The sequence below is a fragment of the Saccopteryx bilineata genome, chromosome 11 (assembly GCF_036850765.1).
Source record: "Saccopteryx bilineata isolate mSacBil1 chromosome 11, mSacBil1_pri_phased_curated, whole genome shotgun sequence".
Lineage (NCBI taxonomy): Eukaryota > Metazoa > Chordata > Mammalia > Chiroptera > Emballonuridae > Saccopteryx > Saccopteryx bilineata.
In genome coordinates, this window is record NC_089500.1 from 4206766 (window position 1) to 4226443 (window position 19678).

Below are 19678 nucleotides of genomic sequence, written 5' to 3' on the forward strand. Positions count from 1 at the left end.
GGTGCCACGCAGTTGAAAGACCGGTTTTTCTACATTAACCATAGTCCGAGTTCCACAGCGTGATTCATTCCATCAAGTCAGGAGAAGCTGAATAAACAAAACACCAGACACATGTCCTGATATCCACGGCTGTGTGTGTGTGTGTGTGTGTGTGTGTGTGTAGCAGAATCATGGCAAGTTAAAGTAAGGTTTTGTTCTATTGAAACACATACAGGAACAACTAACTAATGCTTTATTTGTAAAGCAGACGAGCAGGCTACAGTAGCAAGTCATAGAACTGGTGCAATTCTAAGATCCTAAAATTGAAGCCCCGGTACTCTTTCTCTTGGCATAATCTTTAAGCATACATTCATCAGCTCCTGCAGCGAGCTCTGCTTAGGAAGTCATTGTGAATTATAAACCACCCTTTCCTAAATTAATTTTAAGTGGACACAAGAGTATACGCCTGCTGGAACTTAGAGCTTTTAGATCACTAGGCAAAAAATAAAAATAAAATAGAAGACGAAAAATCAGACCTTATGAAGACCGGATGATTTTAACTCACTTCTAGTTTTCGGTTGTGTGAAAATGTTCAGTGAATCCAGAATGTCAGACGTGAAACCGAACTTCAGGTGACCATGCTCTTTGTTAAGTGACAGACCCAAGTCTCTTTGAGACTAAAAAACTAACTCCATACGATGCTGGTAGCAATTATCTTAGTCAAATTAATTATCTGTTTCTGGAAAATACTCAATGTTAAATCACAGTTAAGTTTAGAGGAGATGAGTTATTCTGCTTAGAAAATGCTGAGGATAGGTTTACTTGGTAGGACGATGTAATTTTAGAAGGAATGTTTTTCTAATCCTGCTTAGTGCCTCCAATCCAGTCATTTGTTTTTTCCCTGTCCCCCCCCCCCACACACACACACACACAGGATTTGCCCGAGTGTTTATTTTCTCATGTACAACAGCTTTGGCAGTGTGTTGAGATCAGTCCTGGCGTCTGTTTTGCATTGTTTGCTTCTCCTCTTTCCCCTCTTACCTGCGGCCAAGCTCTCTTCTGTAGAGATGCTGGCAAAGTCACTCACCCACAGGGCCACTAAGACACTGTGCGGGGCCTGGGACCCTGCTGGAAGGTGACAGGAGGAGATGATTCATCTTACTGCCTCTCCTTGGTGTTGAGGCAGGCATTTATTGGCCTGAGGAGTTCTGGTCTCATCTGTTCTTACCTGACATTCCTGAAGGGGTGACCTGAGTTTCCCTGACTTGTGCATTTTGAGTCAGTGTGTGCAAGCTGAGTCTACTTGGAACAGTTGGCAAAAATAACATGGATCTGCCTTGATACTGTATCATTACATTATGATACATTGTTACTGACCTTGATCATGTTGGGACATATTGATCTTCTCTCTTTCTAATTCTTCTTTTCTGTTTCAGTTGTAGCAAGTTTAATGATCCTCCATTTGTCTGCGGCAGCCAAGAAAGGAACAGGTGGGTTTCTTTGGGAAACTGTGGGTGGGAGACCTTCACTTTCTTACATTTCCCCATTGCCCCCAGATTCCCGACTTCCCAGAGCATCTCCACATTTATCCTGCGTATGCTTCACTGGTTTTGACTAAGACGTTTAGAAATTAATTTACTAATGGATATTATAAGAATGTCCTCTCTATTTTTAGTTCTATAGAAAATTGGATGATGGCTCTTAAAAAAAATATATATATATACATATTTTTTTTAACAGAAAAGCAAACCACCTCAGAAACTCAGAAGTCGGTGCAGTGTGGAACTTGGACGAAACATGCCGAGGGAGGTGTCTTTACCTCTCCCAATTACCCCAGCAAGTACCCCCCTGACCGAGAGTGCATCTACATCATAGAAGGTGAGGAACAGAGGCCACACGTGGCCCCTGTGGGCTGGGCACGGACGGTGTGCCTACAGACAGTATGGAAACTGGTTTCGGAGACTCTGCCTGTACATATCGCTCAGTAAATCAAAATAACTGTAAAATCTGGGATTAAGCTGATTATTGAATTTACTAGTTAATGAGTTCACAACAAGTAAATTCTAGGACTTAAAAATACATCAACAATTTAGTTTATTTGGCGGCTGACTCAATTGATTTGGAGTTCTAAATTAGTAGAATGGACACATAGTTGGCCCAATATTACCTAATGTGTGACGGTCTTGGAAACTAGTATTTTACTGGTTTGACAATTATGAGAATAATCTGTCCATTTGTTATTTTTCTCTTTGCTAATATGAAGCACAAATGCACACACACAAAAAACATATAAATGTCAGAATTACATCTCAAATCACATTTTCCAAACATCAGTCTGAGTGGCAGGTCCCTCAGGTTGTGCTAACAGGTGACATGATCACACTTTATCACTGAAATCAGGATTCCAGAATATGGTGCCTCTTCTCATCAATTTTTTTTCCACCTGGAAAAATAGTGCTGACAAAGAGCCTCACTTCTCGTTGAATACTTTATTGCCATGACTCTTGTAGATACCTCCTCATTAAGTACAGGTTTTTAAAAATGTAGGCAAACATTTTATCCAGTGATAGGTTTAAATAGAAGTGCTAGTTACTAATAACCTAGAATTTGCAATGTGACACAGATAGACAGACGGACGGGGACAGGCCTACCTTCAGGAAAAGATGTGTGTGTGTTCAGTGTTTACTTACAAATATGAGGCACGTTTATCTGATTGATCTGGTAAAGAAAAAAGTCTGTATTTTTAACTGATTTCAAGAATTCTTTTCTCCTTGTGCTTGAGGCTGAACTTGTAGCAAAGCTGAACCTCTCAATAAAAAGGAGGAGAAAGAGGAGGCTGAGAAAGCTGAGTTCTGGTACCATCTCTTCCTCTTATAATTCATTGAAAAAAGAGGTTGAAAAGAGAAAATTCTGGGTTGAAATGAGTAGTAGGCCTTTCTGTATTAAGTTAACATTACATATCTATTATACAGCTCTATGTTAGGAACTTGAAAATAACTTAACAGAAATTGAAACATTCAGTCATAGGAAATAGGTATGTTTGTTTGGCCCCTTTTACAGATAAGGAAACAGAGGTTTAAATTCACATTAATCTGTGTTTTGAAGCAACAGTATTTTACATGTTGAATTATTGAAAAGAATAAAATTAACTAGTTCTTGCTTTTAAAGAGTTAACTCAGAAGCAAAGCCCTTCAATTCCTGTGCTTTTGTGTTTATTATTATTTAGAGTTCAAAAGCGTTGCTAACCTTTGATTTCCATATCATCCTGTGTTGGCATTCCTTCCTAGTGGCAGGAAGGGCAGACCCGAAAGTTGGGTGCTGGAACCCCCCGGTACTGTTAATCATACTTCTGTAGCCTTTTTGAAATTCTTCATACTAGTCATTTCTTAAAGATTTATATGTTTATTTAGCAAATATGTATTGAAACAACTACTAAGAAACAACTGCTCCTCTAGGTACAGTGTAGCGAGTACTGAGCAAAACAGACACGACGCCTGCTGTGTGGAACTCACCCTGGGGTCTGGGGATGATGCCCTTTTCAGGAAGGCGCCCCCCAGTCTCCAGGGCAGCACAGTGTGAGGCACAGGGGGATGGAAGGGAGGGCTGCCCAGAGAAGATGCTCACGCTCATTTCTGAATAGTATGAAGGTGATGACCATCTCCCTACAGAGCATCATGGGCAGAATTCCAGAGGTAAGACATGCTTAGGAGCCACCCGTAGGGTCATTGTGTTTCTGCAGAGGGTGAAGGACAGGAACCGGTGAGGACACTGACCAGGTGGGCTGTTGCAGATACAGGAGAGTTCCCTCTGTTCCCTTAAGAAAGATCAAAACATAGACAACGAGGTGCCGCTGACATCATTTAGAGAAATAAAAAAAAAGACGAGATTTTGATGAAGTGACTGGAGGAAAAGAACGCAGGTTGAAAATGATTGTGAAAGGCCAAGTGAGTGTGAACCACAGTAAAAGCCCGAGCTACGGCAGTGACACGGGTGCTGGAGCAAAGGCAGAGGGGAGCAGTGTTTAGGAAGCAGATCCGCGAGGGACAGGATGTGGGGATGAGAGACTCAGGGAGCCCGGGACTGTTCTCAGGGTTGTTGGCTCGGTGACTTGATTGATGGACTTGTGCCCAATAAGGAATATAGGAAGAGAAAGAGAGTTTAAAAACTAAACACTGTGTTCCATGTTGGTGTTTATGGAGCTGTCTTGTAAAGAGATTGGATATGTGGGTCTTCAACTCAGTGGAGGGTTCTGGACTGAAAAGATGTATTTATGGGTTTTCAATGTAGAGATTGTTGTTGAGGGTACAAGTATGAATGAAGTATTCAGACAGAGCATTTAGAGCATGGGTTTTAAACTCTTGCAAAAAAAAATAGAGATGCCTCAGTTTGTCCCCAAGATCTTGATTTAATTGGACCCAGAGCTGAAGGCATCATGATATCACCATAGCTCTCCCGTGGAACGGCAGTGGTTCCGGAGCACTGGTCCGGAGTAAGCAGATGGAAGACGTAGACTTTCTGGAAACCAATGTGGAAAGGATGGGCAGGGTACAGAGAAGGAAAAGCTGGACAGATGGCTGGCCAGGCAAAAGGTCACAGCAGCGAGGTGCACCAAGTTTTCAGAAGCAGGGAATAGCCAAAGACCCAGTCGCTACCTCACAGAACAATCAGTGCAAAGTGCCTGCATTCACTGCGTGGGGTGAGGCCACATCTGTCAGTCACTTTGGATTAGGAGGATTGGGTGCTCTCATTGATACTCCAGTGCGGAGGGCGGGCAGCAGCTCTCAATGGGTAGAGCCCTCGGGGGTATTGATGGCCCCCCACCCCTACCCCGTGGAAAGGCAGTTCCTTTTTCTCTTTGTCTTCTTGTATTGGGGCAACTTGTCGTGTTTAGTTCTGCAAAGAGTCACCTGCTCTGCAGAAAGAGGTAAATACAAGACAAAGAGGGTTATAGAGTTGGCCAAGTTTCTTAAGGTAAAAAAGATAAGTTGTGATCAGTACCTATGGGTAGAGTCTCAGTCATGGAAGGGAGGGTCCCTTTTATGGATTTCAGGATGTCCTAAAACTCCCTCAACTAGGAGGCAATCGTCCGTATAGATGTGCAATGTTGAGGTAAGAGTTGCTCATAATTCTCTATATGTCCAAAGGTTCTCCAAGAGGTGGAGACCTTTGGAAAAGGCATCTTTTTCAGGTCAAAGATGGCTTCGAGAAACTCTGACAGTAATGGGCAGCTGTGACTGGAGAGATGAAAGGGAAGAAAATGTAACTTTAGGAAGTTGGCTCCTGAGAACCCCACACGGTTAACCTGCACCATGATTCCTCATTATTTTTTAACCTGCAACAAAAACAATATGACATACTTTTTTTAAAGTTATTTTACTATCTTCTAAAATTCAGTTAGTGGAATTTCAGATGTGAGTGTGTGTAGTACACTTCAACATTCTGGACCAAAGGAAAATGCATTGTTCACATATAACGTGGTTCACCAGGGCCATTGTGATAACAGCACCTTTTCTGAAGGATGCTGAGAGGTTGGTTCATCCGTGGTGGACAAAACTTAAGCGACAATGAAAATGAAGGTACCGACACATGAATTCATGTTAGATGGCCATGTATTTCCTAATGGGGGAAATAAATGGATATATACGTTGATTAATAGAGTTTTAGCTAACTTAGGTTTACCTTTCCCTAAACATACATTATTTACTTCTAAAAGAAATACTCTATATTTTGTTCCCTCATAAAACTTATTGAAGAAGAGATAAACAAAAAGACATATTACATAGGATAATAACACATACAAATGGTACTTCAATGCTAATACATAAATAGGTCAAATTTTTTAAGCATTTGCCTTTCTTGTTATTAGACTTTAGGGAGGGGAAACATGGTTTTCCAGGTGATTTCTTAAGATATTTTCCAATTTGCAGATTTTAAAAAAAGTTGGTATTTCCTCAAATCTGTCATTATGGTAGATATTATATATGTTGACCTTCATGATGCACATTAGTGGTAGATAGAACTATTCCTGATCTTACTTTGTAAGGGTAAAAATGTCTCTCTCAGTGTCCAACAAGTCAGAAACATTTTTAGTGATGAAAAGTTGCCCATAAAATTGTCTTTTAATGTACATTGACCTTTGACCAGTTGAGCTTCAATTTTATCTTTGGAAAGCATTGCAATTACATTTTTATTTGATAAGTGTCTAATTTCCAAGTGATTGCATGTCTCAGTTTTACATAAGTTTTCTGATATCCATGCATGCAATGCTTTCATTTTAAAGCCACCGAGGGTCATATGTGATATGTATTTAAGAGCCAGTGTGGTGTGAACAGCAGTCATTCAGAGTGATTGCTGACCATAGGAGGATCGGGCCCTGCTGTGTCAGGACTTGGCTCTCCAGTGCCTGGAGGGGACTGGTCCCTGAACATGCCACATGGCCTTAGAGTCGCACTTAGAGGACTCATGTCGACACCTGTTTACCAACTAAGAAAAAAAATGTGTGTGGCTATTTCAACCTGTCCTGCCTGTTCCCGGGTATCCCGGCTGCGTGTCAGCCCAGACCGCTCTAGTTTTGAGCTGTGTGGATGTCACAGGGGAAGAGTCAGAGGGCACTAGCAAGCCCATGTGCGTGGAGATTTCCGGAGAGGCCCTGAAAAGCTCCTTCGTGGTGCCTTGGAGAGCTGTACGCACATTTATGAAGATGACCCGCTCACGTGCAACTCACCCTGCAAAGATTTTTTTTTTGAGAAGTCCTCATAGACAAGGACTGTGCTGAGTGCTGGGTAAAGATGAATAGATACAGTTTCATCTTTAGTGAGTGGGTTTAGAGAGGTTTCTTTTCAGCAAGGCTGGCCTGTATAAAAACACCAGTTATCAAACTGGATATATTTAGATACTCAAAAAAATGGGAAAATACACGAAAGCCTAAAAGAGGGTGTTATCTCAGAAAAAGATGGTAGGTCTGATGTGACCTGAGCCCGGGCTGCACACCGAGGGAGGAGACCCTGGTAGTGTGGGCGGTCGCGCACCCTGAAGCATCCTGAGCGTCAAGGGCTTTGATCAGTTTCCCGGGGCTGTTAGGAGGATGGCAGAGTCCCTTCGAACCTGGGACAGGCAAGGTGCGATCTGTGCTCAGAGGAAAAGCACGCTGAGTTGCCTTGTGCCTGCACTTTGATCTCCTCCAGGCCATCTGATGGGGGGCCTGCTGGAATGGTTGTATCACTCAGTGTCGCACCATCTCCAGTGGTATCCGATCTTGAATTGGTGTAGTCCGCAAAATATGGAAAACACGACAGAAAGAAGCCTCTCTACTTCCTAAACCTGAGTTAGCAAGCTTTCACGAAAGTATGCGGTTTGTTTGGTTTTTTTTAGTTCTATATTAGACAATGAAGTGGTCATTTAGATCAGAACAGTATGTTCTACCGTGTCTAAGACGTCCTTATGGAAATATTATCCCTGCAAAATTAGGTCTAGCATGCCTCATCCATGTTTCCAGGCATCTCATGCTCAGCATTTGATAGACATGCAGATAGAATCTGAAGTAGAATCAGAAAGATCAGGTTTCAACGGGCTTTTCTTTTAGACATAATTTTCCTGTTTGTTTTTTTGTTTTTTGTTTTTTTACCCAGCGGCCCCAAGGCAGTGCATTGAACTTTACTTTGATGAAAAGTACTCTATCGAGCCGTCTTGGGAGTGCAAGTTTGACCATATTGAAGTTCGAGACGGACCTTTTGGATTTTCTCCAATAATTGGACGTTTCTGTGGACAACAAAATCCACCGACAATAAAATCCAGTGGGAGATTTCTGTGGATTAAATTCTTTGCGGATGGAGAGCTGGAGTCCATGGGATTTTCAGCTCGATACAATTTCACACCCGGTAAGTAAGGTCTTGTTTTTTTTTTTTCCTTGTATCTTTTCTTCCTTAGTTCCATACCTTCCTACCACAAGGTCAACTTTGTAGTTTTGCAAAGAATTTTCCAGTTACTGTATATTCCTTATCACATCTGTAACACTCCTTCTTCTCATTTCACAAATTCTGAAAGGGAAATGAACAATTCTCCTTAAGCCTACACAGGACACACAGTGCAGTGACTCAGGGGTCTGGTGGTCCTCAGCAACTCAGCTAATTAAATGGAGTTTCATTCTGCTGAAATGTGTGATTTCAGAGACAATCTGTCATCAGAAAACTAATTATACATTGAAACCCAATAAACATGAAAAGGCAATTGTGGCATTGTAGAATGTGTTCATCCAGACAATGTTTGGAAAATTTGAATAAAAATTCATTCTGAAAATTATAAATTTTTTTAAAGCAAGTAGATCTTAGTATAAAGCAGTCTAATCTCTTTATAGAAGTGCAAATCCCTAAGTGTTGGGATGAAAAGCGAGCGGAGACCAGTGGCAGCCAAGTGTTCATCTGCAAGGCCTGGCCATCACTATCTGTAATGATATAATTGCTCATTTCTGTGCCGCTGCTCCTTTTAACCTGCTCGCATTAGAAGGGGTCTGTGGTGTTGACCGGTTTGCTTTATGATGAGTTATTGTCTGATACAAGAAAAACGGTGGTTATCACATCCTTTTTAAACTGCAAGAATGCCAGGCTAAAGCCATTTGAGATTTGATGAAGAGAAGTCATTTTTTTAATGGAAAAATAACTAAAATTACATAAAGCACATTGTTTATATATAATGTTTTCTTCGGCTTCTACATGTTGTTTTACTTAGGTTAGAACAGGCAATGGAAGACATTGGAGTATATGTAAAATTTGTGGGATAGTCTATTCTATGTAACAAAAGTAACAACAGAGCAGGGCTAGGATGCTTAGCTCAAGCACAAAAAAATTATAAAGTAAGCCCTGGCCAGGTAGCTAGGTCGGTCAGAGCGTCGTCCAGATAGGCAGAGGCTGCGGGCTGGATCCCCAGTCAGGGCACAGACAGGAACAGATCAATGTTTCTGTCTCTCTCTTTCTCTCCCTTCTGTCACTCTAAAATCCAAAGAGAAATTAAGACAAATAAAAAGTAGGATAAAATTAATGATGACTTTCACCATGATAGTATGCTTTATGATAAAGAAGTCAGATGTTCACTGTACCATGTATATTAGCCTTAAAATTAGGGATATTTTCATCATATCACAAGGGGAGATGGTGCTTTAATTATGCTTTGCTAATATTGGATAGTTTACAGAAACCATGGGCATTTTACACGTGGCACTCCACCTCATCCAATGCATTCCATCCAAAAAGGCACAAAAGTACAGATGACTTGACTAGTGCTAGAGTTACAAACAGAAACGCATGCTTTTTCTAAACTGACAATTGCGAGCATAATAACCAGGTTCTAAAGGTGGCGGCACATGGTAGGCTTCAGGCTTTTGTAAGTTGTATTTTCATCCTGGAATTGGTGACCATGGGAACAATGTCTAGGGCTGAAAATCCTGCTTTTCTAAAGAGGGGAGGGTCAGCTGACACCGTTCATCAGCACAAGCAAGGCAGCCACCCTCTGTCCTCGCCTGCTGACAGGAGGGTATAGCTCAGTCAGTCCGCCTCCGAGGTTGGGAACAGTCAAGTTGGTCCCCAAGTGCTGAGCTCAGCATTGTACTTCCTCTGCGGAGGGACGATTTCATTACCAGGAACAACTGAGTCAGGAGGGAACGGGAGGACTGAATCCAGGAAGCTGAGGATACTGAGGATCAACGGAGGCTTTGATTTTCACTCTCATACAGGGGGGTGGACTCTGGGCACGTGAGGGGTCATTGAGACCATCAGAAGGAGGTTTATAAACCCTCCATGGCAGCGGAAGTTGATGGTCTATGGCCCCAGGCCATTGCCTGATACCACAGTAACTAACCTACAGCTCATTCCATTAAAGAGGCAGTTGATGAGGAAGCTAGTTAGTTAAATGAATTGGGAAGGGAGCTGGGATGGCTGATGACTGAGGCGGTGTTTAGGGAACAGGGAGTCAGGTGGGCTCAGTGTAATCGGGCTTCATCTGTACTGGGTAGTAGCTTCCAGCAGTGATTCAGGAAAACGGACCAGGGAAGAGACCCTGAAATCCATTTCATGATGTGAGTTATAAGGCACTGCTAAAGTCACCAGGGCACCGTGAGGCCGACACTCTTAAGGGAGAGAGTGCCTATTTGGTCTCCTGGGGACCTGGACTCGAGCCTGTTTGGTCCCTTGGGGACCTGGACTCCAGTCAGGCAGCAAGGCTTGGAAGCAGGTCTGGCTCCCAGTCCTGGCTCTCTCCTTTCTTGCTTGCTATAGACTTTGCACTTAATCCTTCAAGTTCTATGCCACCATATTTTTCTTTGTTCTATAGGGATAATATTGACTACCTCATAGGACTGCTTGAAGCCGGATTGTCAACCAATACGTATTGATGAATTTATTCCCTTCCTGTGAGATCTCAGTCCTTGGTAGCTCTGATTTTCATTCTTATTATCTGTGCAATGTCACTTTTTCTTGTTAGGTTGTTTAAAAAGGTGTGGGCGTCCACGTGGGAGTTACAGTTATCTCTAATGGAAGTCATAAGATACATCGGAGCAGAACAGCTGCGGAAATGCCCAGTGGTCTTGATTATTTTTGTGAATTTACCTTAGTCTGAAATCCAGATCTTAAACTTACAACCTCAGAAACTTAATATTGGCATACTGAGAATGCACCTCCCCCCCCACACTCCCTGGGAATGATTCACATTAATCAAGCTAAAAGACTGACTCTACATATAGACATGCATACCCTTATATACATATACATATATATACATATACATATTCATACGTATGTAAACATGGCCACATTTTTCACTAAAAATTCCAAGAATCACATAGCTTAGTTTTTCTTATGGACCAGCATATGTGGGTGTATAGTCAGAAGGTTGATGGTGCAGGTGGAATCCAGGAATTGAAGCTTAGATGCTGTGCTCATTTGGTATGAGCCATGCTTGCTTTGTCTCCGTAACGTGGGCCGCCTTTCTTGGCTGTGCGCTGGGTCTCACCCTGCGTGGCTCCGTTCCCTGCCTAGTCATCAGCTTCTGTCTTGCCTGACCAGGACATTCGTTGGTGTCAGCTCTTATCGCAAAACTTGTTTCTGATTCTTAATATCTTGATGAAGTCAAAGAAAGTCTCTTTGACGTTCTTCTCTACTCACCTTAAAAAAAATACCCTTCAATCCCGGGCTGCTGGGCTTTTAGTAGCTACACTTCTGAATCAGGTGGCCAGTGGGGACTAGCCAACTAGACTTGGGGTGGGGGCAGAGCCAGAGAAGGTGTCATGGAAACACTCTTATGGGGGCTTTTCCTGTCTCTCCTGACTTAGTTTGACAATTCTTCACTTATTTCAGGGAATGTGGTTATTTTTGGATACAATGTCATTACCATGTCCACAGTGCGGTGATGAGTCACCTAGGATTGCGGAAGGAAAGTGAGATTGGGCAGTAGTCAGAAGCCAACTGGTAAACCCAAGAGTCTGCCGAATGGAGGGACAAGGGCAGGACTTCAGGAAGGGTCCGGGGCCCCGAGTCCTGGGGTCAGGTCCTGGCGACACTCGTGTGGAAACTGCTCTCCCTCCTTTGTGATCTGGGGAGTGTCGTGATGTCTCCTCAGTGGGACCCTCTCCCACTCCTGAGAAGAGACATGACTTAGAAACCACTGAAAATGTTAAAAGTTATGTGATGGGAAATTTGATAACCTACAGATAATTCAGTAAGCAGTAATGGAATGATATTGTTTTCTCAAATCAAGACAGTGGTTTTTTTTTTCCTTAAAAAAAGATTTAAACCAAATTTGTTATATAAAAACAAATGATGAGAAAATATTTGTGATAAAAAGTACTTTACTACTACTAAATCATCACGAAATCTGTAACAACAGCGGCCCCGGGCAGGTGTCACAGTGGGGGTGGGCGGGTGGGACGGGACCAAGATGGAGATTTTGTGAAAATTTATTGGCATCATCAAGTAATGCTTTAATTTTTGAAAAAAGGATGCCGCATATTTGGTGTTTCTTGTATAAATAAAATTATTTAGGATAAAATATCTTAAAAAAAGGTACTATAGTTGGGAATTTGTTAATAAATTTTTAGAAGGGAGAATACTATTTTTCCATATTCTTCATTTTTTTAACTCTAAGAACAACTTTTGAGTAGAAAACAACTTTCCCCTCTAGTCAGCTGCCTCCATACCTCAGTGTTCTTTGCCAGTTGAAAATATAAACTTCCGAGAAAACAGGTAACAATGTCTGCCTCCCCCACCCCCCGCCCCGGCCAAGTCCAGTGGCGTTACCAGAGACATTTCTCAATATTAAGAAAGACAAACATTCAGGAGGCTGCCCACCCTTGTACAGAGTAACCCTTTCAGTCTCTTTAGGAACAGATATAATTTGTTCACTTTGCTTTCCACCCACTAATGAAGAGCTTTCCCACTCTACACAGACACAGCATAGAATGTTTTCAGCATCTTCCTCTTTGTGTGATGTTTTCTGAACTCCTTGTATGAAACAAAGTTATACACACTCTGTCTGAGAAATTTAATGGAAAAATTGTGCGTCACAGTAACAAGTAGGTGAGGCTGAATTGGGTGTTGCCATGGAAGTGAGTGGACATGTTAAGCAGGTTGAATTTCTGCTGTACTTAAATATAACCTTTCATCTGAGGAGCTCAAAGTGTTTGAGGAACATTCTGCCCCATTCCTGAGCCCGCTCCCAGACTCAGTCCTGGCTGACTTCAAAGAAACGGGAAAGAGACTCCACAGTGCAGCGATTTAAATGGAGTGAGTTAAAAAAGATTCCTATGCATATTAAATCAAATATATTATTTAGATAAAATATTGTCATGTATTCAATGAGATTTAAAATATTCAGTGCAATGCTTTTCATTTTTTTTTATCTGAAATGTAAATGCCTGTGTGAGTGTTAACGGTGCTGACAGTTCCTAAATTTTCTTGTCTAGATAATGAAAGTTTTGATACATGCTCTGGTGAAAAAGGGGGAAAATATGCATACATCTATATCACATTTCAACCACTAATGTTTCATTTGGATGTTGTACCAGTAAGTGAAAGAATAAAAGGGTTGAAGGGCTAAGGTTAGAGGAAGGACTTGATTTGGTTCCTTTGTTTCTCTCATAGATACACAGTAGCGAGTAAATTTGGCTGCAATGGTGTGTGTTGGCTTTCTAGTCTGTTTACACTATAAACCCCAAATATTCTCATTTCCGCCCCAGTGGAGACGTCAAAAGGAAAAAAAAAGTATGGGGCAAGGTCACATGTCTCCTTGAGGGGAATGTGTCAAGAGATGAAGCTAAACATTGGAGAGTCACAGAGGGACCAATTTATCAATGTCCTGTGGGTACCACGTGAGGGCGAATTCACCCATCCCTCGCTCCCCCGAACCCCCGCCCCAGCCCATGACTGGGTCCATCTAATGTATCCAACAGAGGGCTCAGGCAGAGGAAGAGGAAGAGGGAGAGAGAGAGAGAGAGAGAGAGAGAGAGAGAGAGAGAGAGAGATATGCTGTTGGGCTAGGTGGGTGTTCAGGAGAGAAGCTGAGAGTGGGAGAGAAAATTTCCCGGATTAGCTCCCATCTGTGCAGTGAATGTTGGAAACAGGAGCAGAGGAGAGGGAAGATTTTAAAAGAATTTCCTGCACAGAAAGCCTGCCTTTCTTCTCCTGCTGTGTCCCTGCAGAGGGGGAGAAAAAGCGTTTAGGCGTCTTTTCTGTCGTGTGTGGTCCATTGCTGGATGGCGTGGTTTTTGAATACAGCGTTTCTGTTACTAGACCAGGTAGAGTCTCAGATGTATTTCCACTGTGGACATGAGTTATCTTTAGAGCCGAAAGAGATCTTGGAGTGCGTCTCCTTCAACCTTCTTAATTTAAATGTCAAGAAACCAAAGGTCGCGAGAGGAGGTGTAGCCCGCATTCCTGAACTCTGTGTGGAAGTGAAGCCGCTGTGGAACATCAGTTATGTAACCATCGTGCTGCTACGCCTTCTATAAAGGGTGGAGATCATGACTCTAATTACCTCACATATTGCGGGTACGGTTAGTGCAGTTATATTGAGAAACGTAATTAAGGGATAATACTCTATCAGCTCCATTCCGCCAGTAACTGGTGTAAGAATTCATGAAAGTTCACCTCTTTCATGTGGTCCGAAATGTTTTCTCAGTTCACGATAACCAATCCCCTCTCCCTCTGTCTCTGACATAAAAGCCTGCCTGGGCCACCCACCTGAGCCTGCGTGAGGTATGATTCACTTCCTGTGCTGCTCGAATGTCTGCTCTTGCTACCATGGTCAGTTGTGTGTCACAGTCTCATGACTTCAAACCTGTGGCTCACGTGCTGAATACTCGCAGGGCAGTGATAATTTCTTTCTCCTAGACCCCCCCCCCACACACACACACAGCAGTTCCTCCCTCATTACACTCATCTCCGACTTTCTCCTGCGATGCCAGGTGCCTCCAGTGGCCACCACAGACCCCCGTTCCGGGACGCTCAGTGTGGGGGGAAAGGGCTGACACTGTTCCTATTTCAAAACCCTGGAGCAGATCACACCCATGTCTACACCCGGGAGTGGTTGCTGCTGACTAATCCACACAAAGTGGCCTCAGGGACTAGCCGAGGCCATACCGCAATACATCAAAACATGGCCTCTGTGCCCTGTCACATTGTAGCCCTGCCTCAGAGGGCCAGGACCCACCCTTCATCTGCATTGTCCTACGGAGAAGTTGTCACATTTGAGCTGGGAGACTATTCAAGGAACACAACAGAAATGATGCCTATGTCCTATTGTCATTGTGCGTCTTCTTTTTTTTCCCTCCTTGGGTTCTGTAGTGACTAGGCTTCTTGGCAAATCTAACATTTAAATTGTTGTGTATTCAAAAAATACACTCTTCAAATTATGAACATCCTATGTGCTTTGCCTGAGAAACTGTATTTATCTAGCCATTTTAGTTGTTAAAGCATTTCCTTTCATAACAATTTACAGATAATTTGAGGCTTATTGTTATCTTATTTATGTGCAGAATAATTCCAGACATTGTCAGGAAAACTACCCACACAGTTATTTTCTTGGCCGAAAATGTTTTCCTATTTTAGAATATGTGTACCATTATCGCTATGCTAGTATAGCTCATGGAGCCACTGTACTCTTTTTTTTAAAAGATTTTATTTATTCATTTTAGAGAAAAGGAGAAAGAGAGGGAGAGAGAGAGAGAAGGGGGGAGGAGCAGGAAGCATCAACTCCCATATATGCCTTGACCAGGCAAGCCTAGGGTTTCAAACCAGCAACCTCAGCATTCCAGGTCGACGCTTTATCCACTGCACCACCACAGGTCAGGCCAGGAACTACTGTACTCTTAAAGTGAATGTAGAGTGGCTTAATTTCCCCAAGGGTGCATTTGCTGCTTTCATTTATGCAACAAATATTTATTGATCTACAAGGCGAACTCTGTACAAATGCAGTATGTACAATACCCTATCTTCCTTACAATGAATTTATAGACTATAAGAAAAACCAGGTGTAGTTAATTAACACTAAAAAATAATATGTCTGTGACCTAAGACCTGGTATTTGACTATATTAGGTTACATGACAATGAGAAATTAAGATAGCAGGTTGGATTCCTAATGCCAGTCAGCTGATCTGAACACAGGGGAGGTTAACTTGGATTAGCTGGGAGGGCTCAGTGTGATCACAAAAATACTTCCATGTGTAAAACAGATGCAGGAAGTCAGTGTCAGAACGTGAGATGTAAGAAAAACTCCCATGGCTATTTCTAGCTTTGAGGGTGGAGGAAGCGCCCACAAGCCAAGGAATGTGGGGGGCTGCTTCAGATTTGAAGAGGCAAGGAATGAATACTTGTCTAGGTCTTCCAGAAACACAGCCATAATAACACACAGATTTCTTTTAAACCCACTGAGACCCATTTTAGACGCCTGACACCCAGAACTCTTAATTGGGACTGGTAGATTTATTTATTTTTCTTTCCATTTTCTCCTTTTTTTTTTTTTTAAGAGAAAGGTCTATAATCACTATTCTGTGTCTGCCCAATATCATGCTTTTTGGAGCCACTCAGATGTTTCTTGAGTTCGATAGGATCCCAGAGGGAGGGGACTTACATTTCAGAATGGAGAGTATCCGTAGTGCCTGGTCCGGCCGAACTAGATGCTGTCGCCATGGAGATGTGGGACTGTGGAGCTCTTGGCATGTGGATGATGGGTGGATGCTGTAATGGGTTGAGACTCCTGAGCACCTGGAAGGGAGTGAATGTATTTTACTTGTGGAAGGGACTTGAATATCTGCGCCCCACCTCCCGGGTGCACTGTGGTAGGAGTAAAAATAGCCCATGCAGATGTTTACATCTGCAAGTCCGGAGCTGATGGATACGTTAGGTTACATGGCACAAAAAAGTTAAGGCTGTGGGTTGAATGAAGTTTGCTGGATCAGCCTGCCCAGACAGGGAGTCTATTCTGGGTGACCTGCGTGGCCCCAGTGTTGACATGAGGCTCTTGTAATGAGGCAGAAAAGTCAGTGTTTGAATGCACATTAGAAGAAGACTCCAATGGTCACTGTTGCCTTTGGAGATGGAGCCAAGGAGTGTTGGCAGCCTCTAGAAGGGGGCCAAGCCCAGAGCTAGATTCTCACGTGGAGCCTCCAGAAACAGAGCATGATCCTAACATACCTTGACTTGAACTCAGACCGATTTCAAACGTGACATCCAGAACTTAAAATCACCTTGGACATTCCTACACATGAAGGGATAACTCTGTATCTATGTGGCTATCTATGGGTGTGATTATTCCGTTTTATGCAAACGTCATTTTGGTGCATGGTCATATGTCCACAGCCACAACAACATAACAACTTGCAGTTCTCTCCCAGGAGGTGCCTGGGATGGTGGCATTTTTGTCTGCGGCAGTAACAGCTATTTGTAGAACCTGGCACCCCTTGAGCCTCTGCCCCTTTGCGGCATAAGTTGCCTGATGCCTTCGCTTCAGAAGAGCAAGGCTATGTTCCTGTTGGCTCTATTGGCTGGCCGCCCGCCGGGCTACGGCTCTGCTGACTCGCTGGAAATTCAGCCTCGGCACAGCCTTGTGGCATTTTCCCCTTCTAGCCAGGCTCACACGCCACGCTTCAGCTGGACAACTGCGAGAATCACAGGCTGATGAGAACAGAATACTTCGCCAGCCGCCGGGCCTTGACCTACAAAAACCTTAAACTTGACTGGTTTAAGCAGAAGGACCCATGAGTCACACCCTGTTTTGTCACCTATCGATCATAACCCAAATCAGAAGGCTTCTGTTCCCTGGAAACTCCTCTGCTGAAATGTGTACTCCAGAGCCCTGAGGAATTTCTCTGCGTGATTCAGAGAGAAACCTGGGCTCCCTAAGACCTCCCCAGACTCCGTTCTGTTGGCTGGCTGGCACCTGTCAGAACGGGACGCGTGTTTCCCGGAGCTGATTTGGTGGGCAAACAGAGGGGGATTTGTAAGAATGGTCAGTGCTGTGCCCATGAACTGGCAAAGAGCAAATGAGGGTTGTCATGGCGATGACAAGTGAGGTCTGACATAGAGGGTTTCCATGGGCTTCCAGTGAGTCAGCCTCACAGCGACCAGCTGGTGTCGATATTGGTGAACTGGTAAGACCGGTATTTCTAGCTTGCTTTTGCGTGTGCATAGTACTTTTTTTTTAACAATCATATTTTTTGTTGAGTTTATTGGGGTGACATTGGTTAATACAATGATACAGGTTTCAGGGGAGCAATTCTATAAAACGTCGGCATATTGTAGTGCGTGCTCACCCCCAAGTCAGGTCTCCTTCCAGCACCATTTATCCCCCTTCACCCTCTCCTGCCTCACTGGGAAGCAATATTTGCATCTCAATTTTAAGTTAAAGTGATCATTTAAAATAGACACAGTTCTGCTTATCTTTCTCTCCACCGTTCTCCCCTTTACATCATTTCTGTTCTGTCCGTTCCGTTCGTTATCCTCTGGTGTTCTCGCTCTGCTCACTTCCTGCTGCTCTTTCTTCCCAGCCCCTCGCTCCCCTGAGCAGGGGCTGCGCCCCTCTCCTGGGGGACCCCCAGAGGCATGGCTCTCACCGCCCCCCACTCGCCGCTGCTCCATGCGGCTGACTCCCAGGCTCTGCAGTGCACCTGTTGACTCTGCCAGCCTCCTTTTTGGTTTGTCTGTTACACTCCCCCAATTTCTAGAAAAAAAATAATCCTGACACCATTTCTGTCTGAAGTATTTATCGCCCCTTCATGTAGGAGAAGCGCAGCAATGGTATGAATGCATAAGGTGTTTGATATCCCACATAAGATGTCTGGGCTGGTGTTTGGTTTCTTGGACTGAACTTTTTCACTGTCTCGCTTGACCTGGAGATAATGTTTTCCTCCAGCAACAACTTAGAGTGACAATTCTAGGTCTTAAAGGGATCCACGGTGAAGCTGAAGTTTCTGTTAACCTGAGGTGAAACAGTTAGTTCTAAGACTAGGATTTGGTGAGTCTTCTCATTCTCTGTGTGTGGGGTATTCTTTTGGGCTTACAAGGTGCCCGTGTCCTAGAAAGGTTGTTCGGTGGTGTCAAGTTATTGTAAAGGAACCTGTATTTCTTGATCAGAGAAAAAAGAAATCACTAATCATTTGAGGCCATAATTTGTAATACACATTCAACCAGAAAAACTTTATTTTAGGCCTTTCCTTTAACATCTACTGGGAGACAGTTCCCTTTCAGACAATATGGGCAACATGCCCGATCTTTGCAGTGATCTATTTGTATTGGTCTTCAGTATTTCTTTAAAATTTTATTTATTTTATTTATTCATTTTAGAAAGGAGAGAGAGGGAGAGAGAGAGAGGAGAGAGAGACAGAGAGAGAGAAGGGGAGGAGGAGCAGGAAGCATCGACTCCCATTTGTGCCTTGACCAGGCAAGCCCAGGGTTTCGAACCGGCGACCTCAGCGTTTCCAGGTCGACGCTTTATCCACTGCGCCACCACAGGTCAGGCCAAGACTTCAGTATTTTTTAAATTTCTGCCTAAACCTATTTTTCTCATACTTTCATAGTTTTTTCCATAGATTCATATAAGGTGTGTGTGTGTGTATGTGTGTGTGTGTGTGTAAATGGTATAGTTTCATAAAACATGGCGAAACATGGGCCATCATACCAAATTGTCTAAAATCAAATTCTAGCTTTGAAACATTCTTCTTATATGACTTTTAGCAGCAGAGATTTTTTTAATCTCCTAGAGTTTCCATTTCCTCACGAGACCAGCACTCAACACCTTACCATTATGAGTTTTTCTACAAGAAGATGCAGTCAAAATACTGCTTCACATGTGATGTGATGTTCCCCGACATCAACTCTTAAGTCTTTGCTTCATTATTCCGTAGGTCTGCTCAGCACCCCTAAAAGAGTGTTGAGCCACGCTTGTTCTAGAATCGACATTGTATGAAGAAATACGGAAATAGTTGAGGTGCAGAATCTACTCTCGGGGAGTTTCCTGTGTACCCGATTCCCGCTTTCTACAATCTCATGAGATACTCATCTCATTAAAAGCAATGAATGATGGAGTTTTTATTACATGCTCGGCATTGTTCTGAGCGCTTTCCATGTATTATCGAATCTGGTGGTTCAGCCCACCCACAAGTGATATCGTTGCCAATCTTGTTTTGCACTGTTTAAAAAATAGACTTTAACTGTTTAAAT

The 19678-nt window shown here is 43.1% G+C and overlaps 1 protein-coding gene across 4 annotated transcripts in view; it reads left to right on the top strand.

Moving 5' to 3' along the window:
- NETO1 (neuropilin and tolloid like 1) overlaps positions 1 to 19678 on the top strand; it is an 80071-nt gene that overhangs the window by 1654 nt on the left and 58739 nt on the right. For 2 of the 4 annotated variants that reach the window (XM_066247265.1, XM_066247266.1), the window contains exons 2-4: positions 1416 to 1469; positions 1720 to 1857; positions 7608 to 7856. In XM_066247265.1, coding sequence (XP_066103362.1) covers positions 1416 to 1469; positions 1720 to 1857; positions 7608 to 7856 — 441 coding nt within the window. Of the gene's footprint in view, positions 1 to 1415; positions 1470 to 1719; positions 1858 to 7607; positions 7857 to 10299; positions 10335 to 19362; positions 19473 to 19678 lie in introns of those variants that run through there. The other 2 variants (XM_066247268.1, XM_066247267.1) reach the window with 2 other exon arrangements.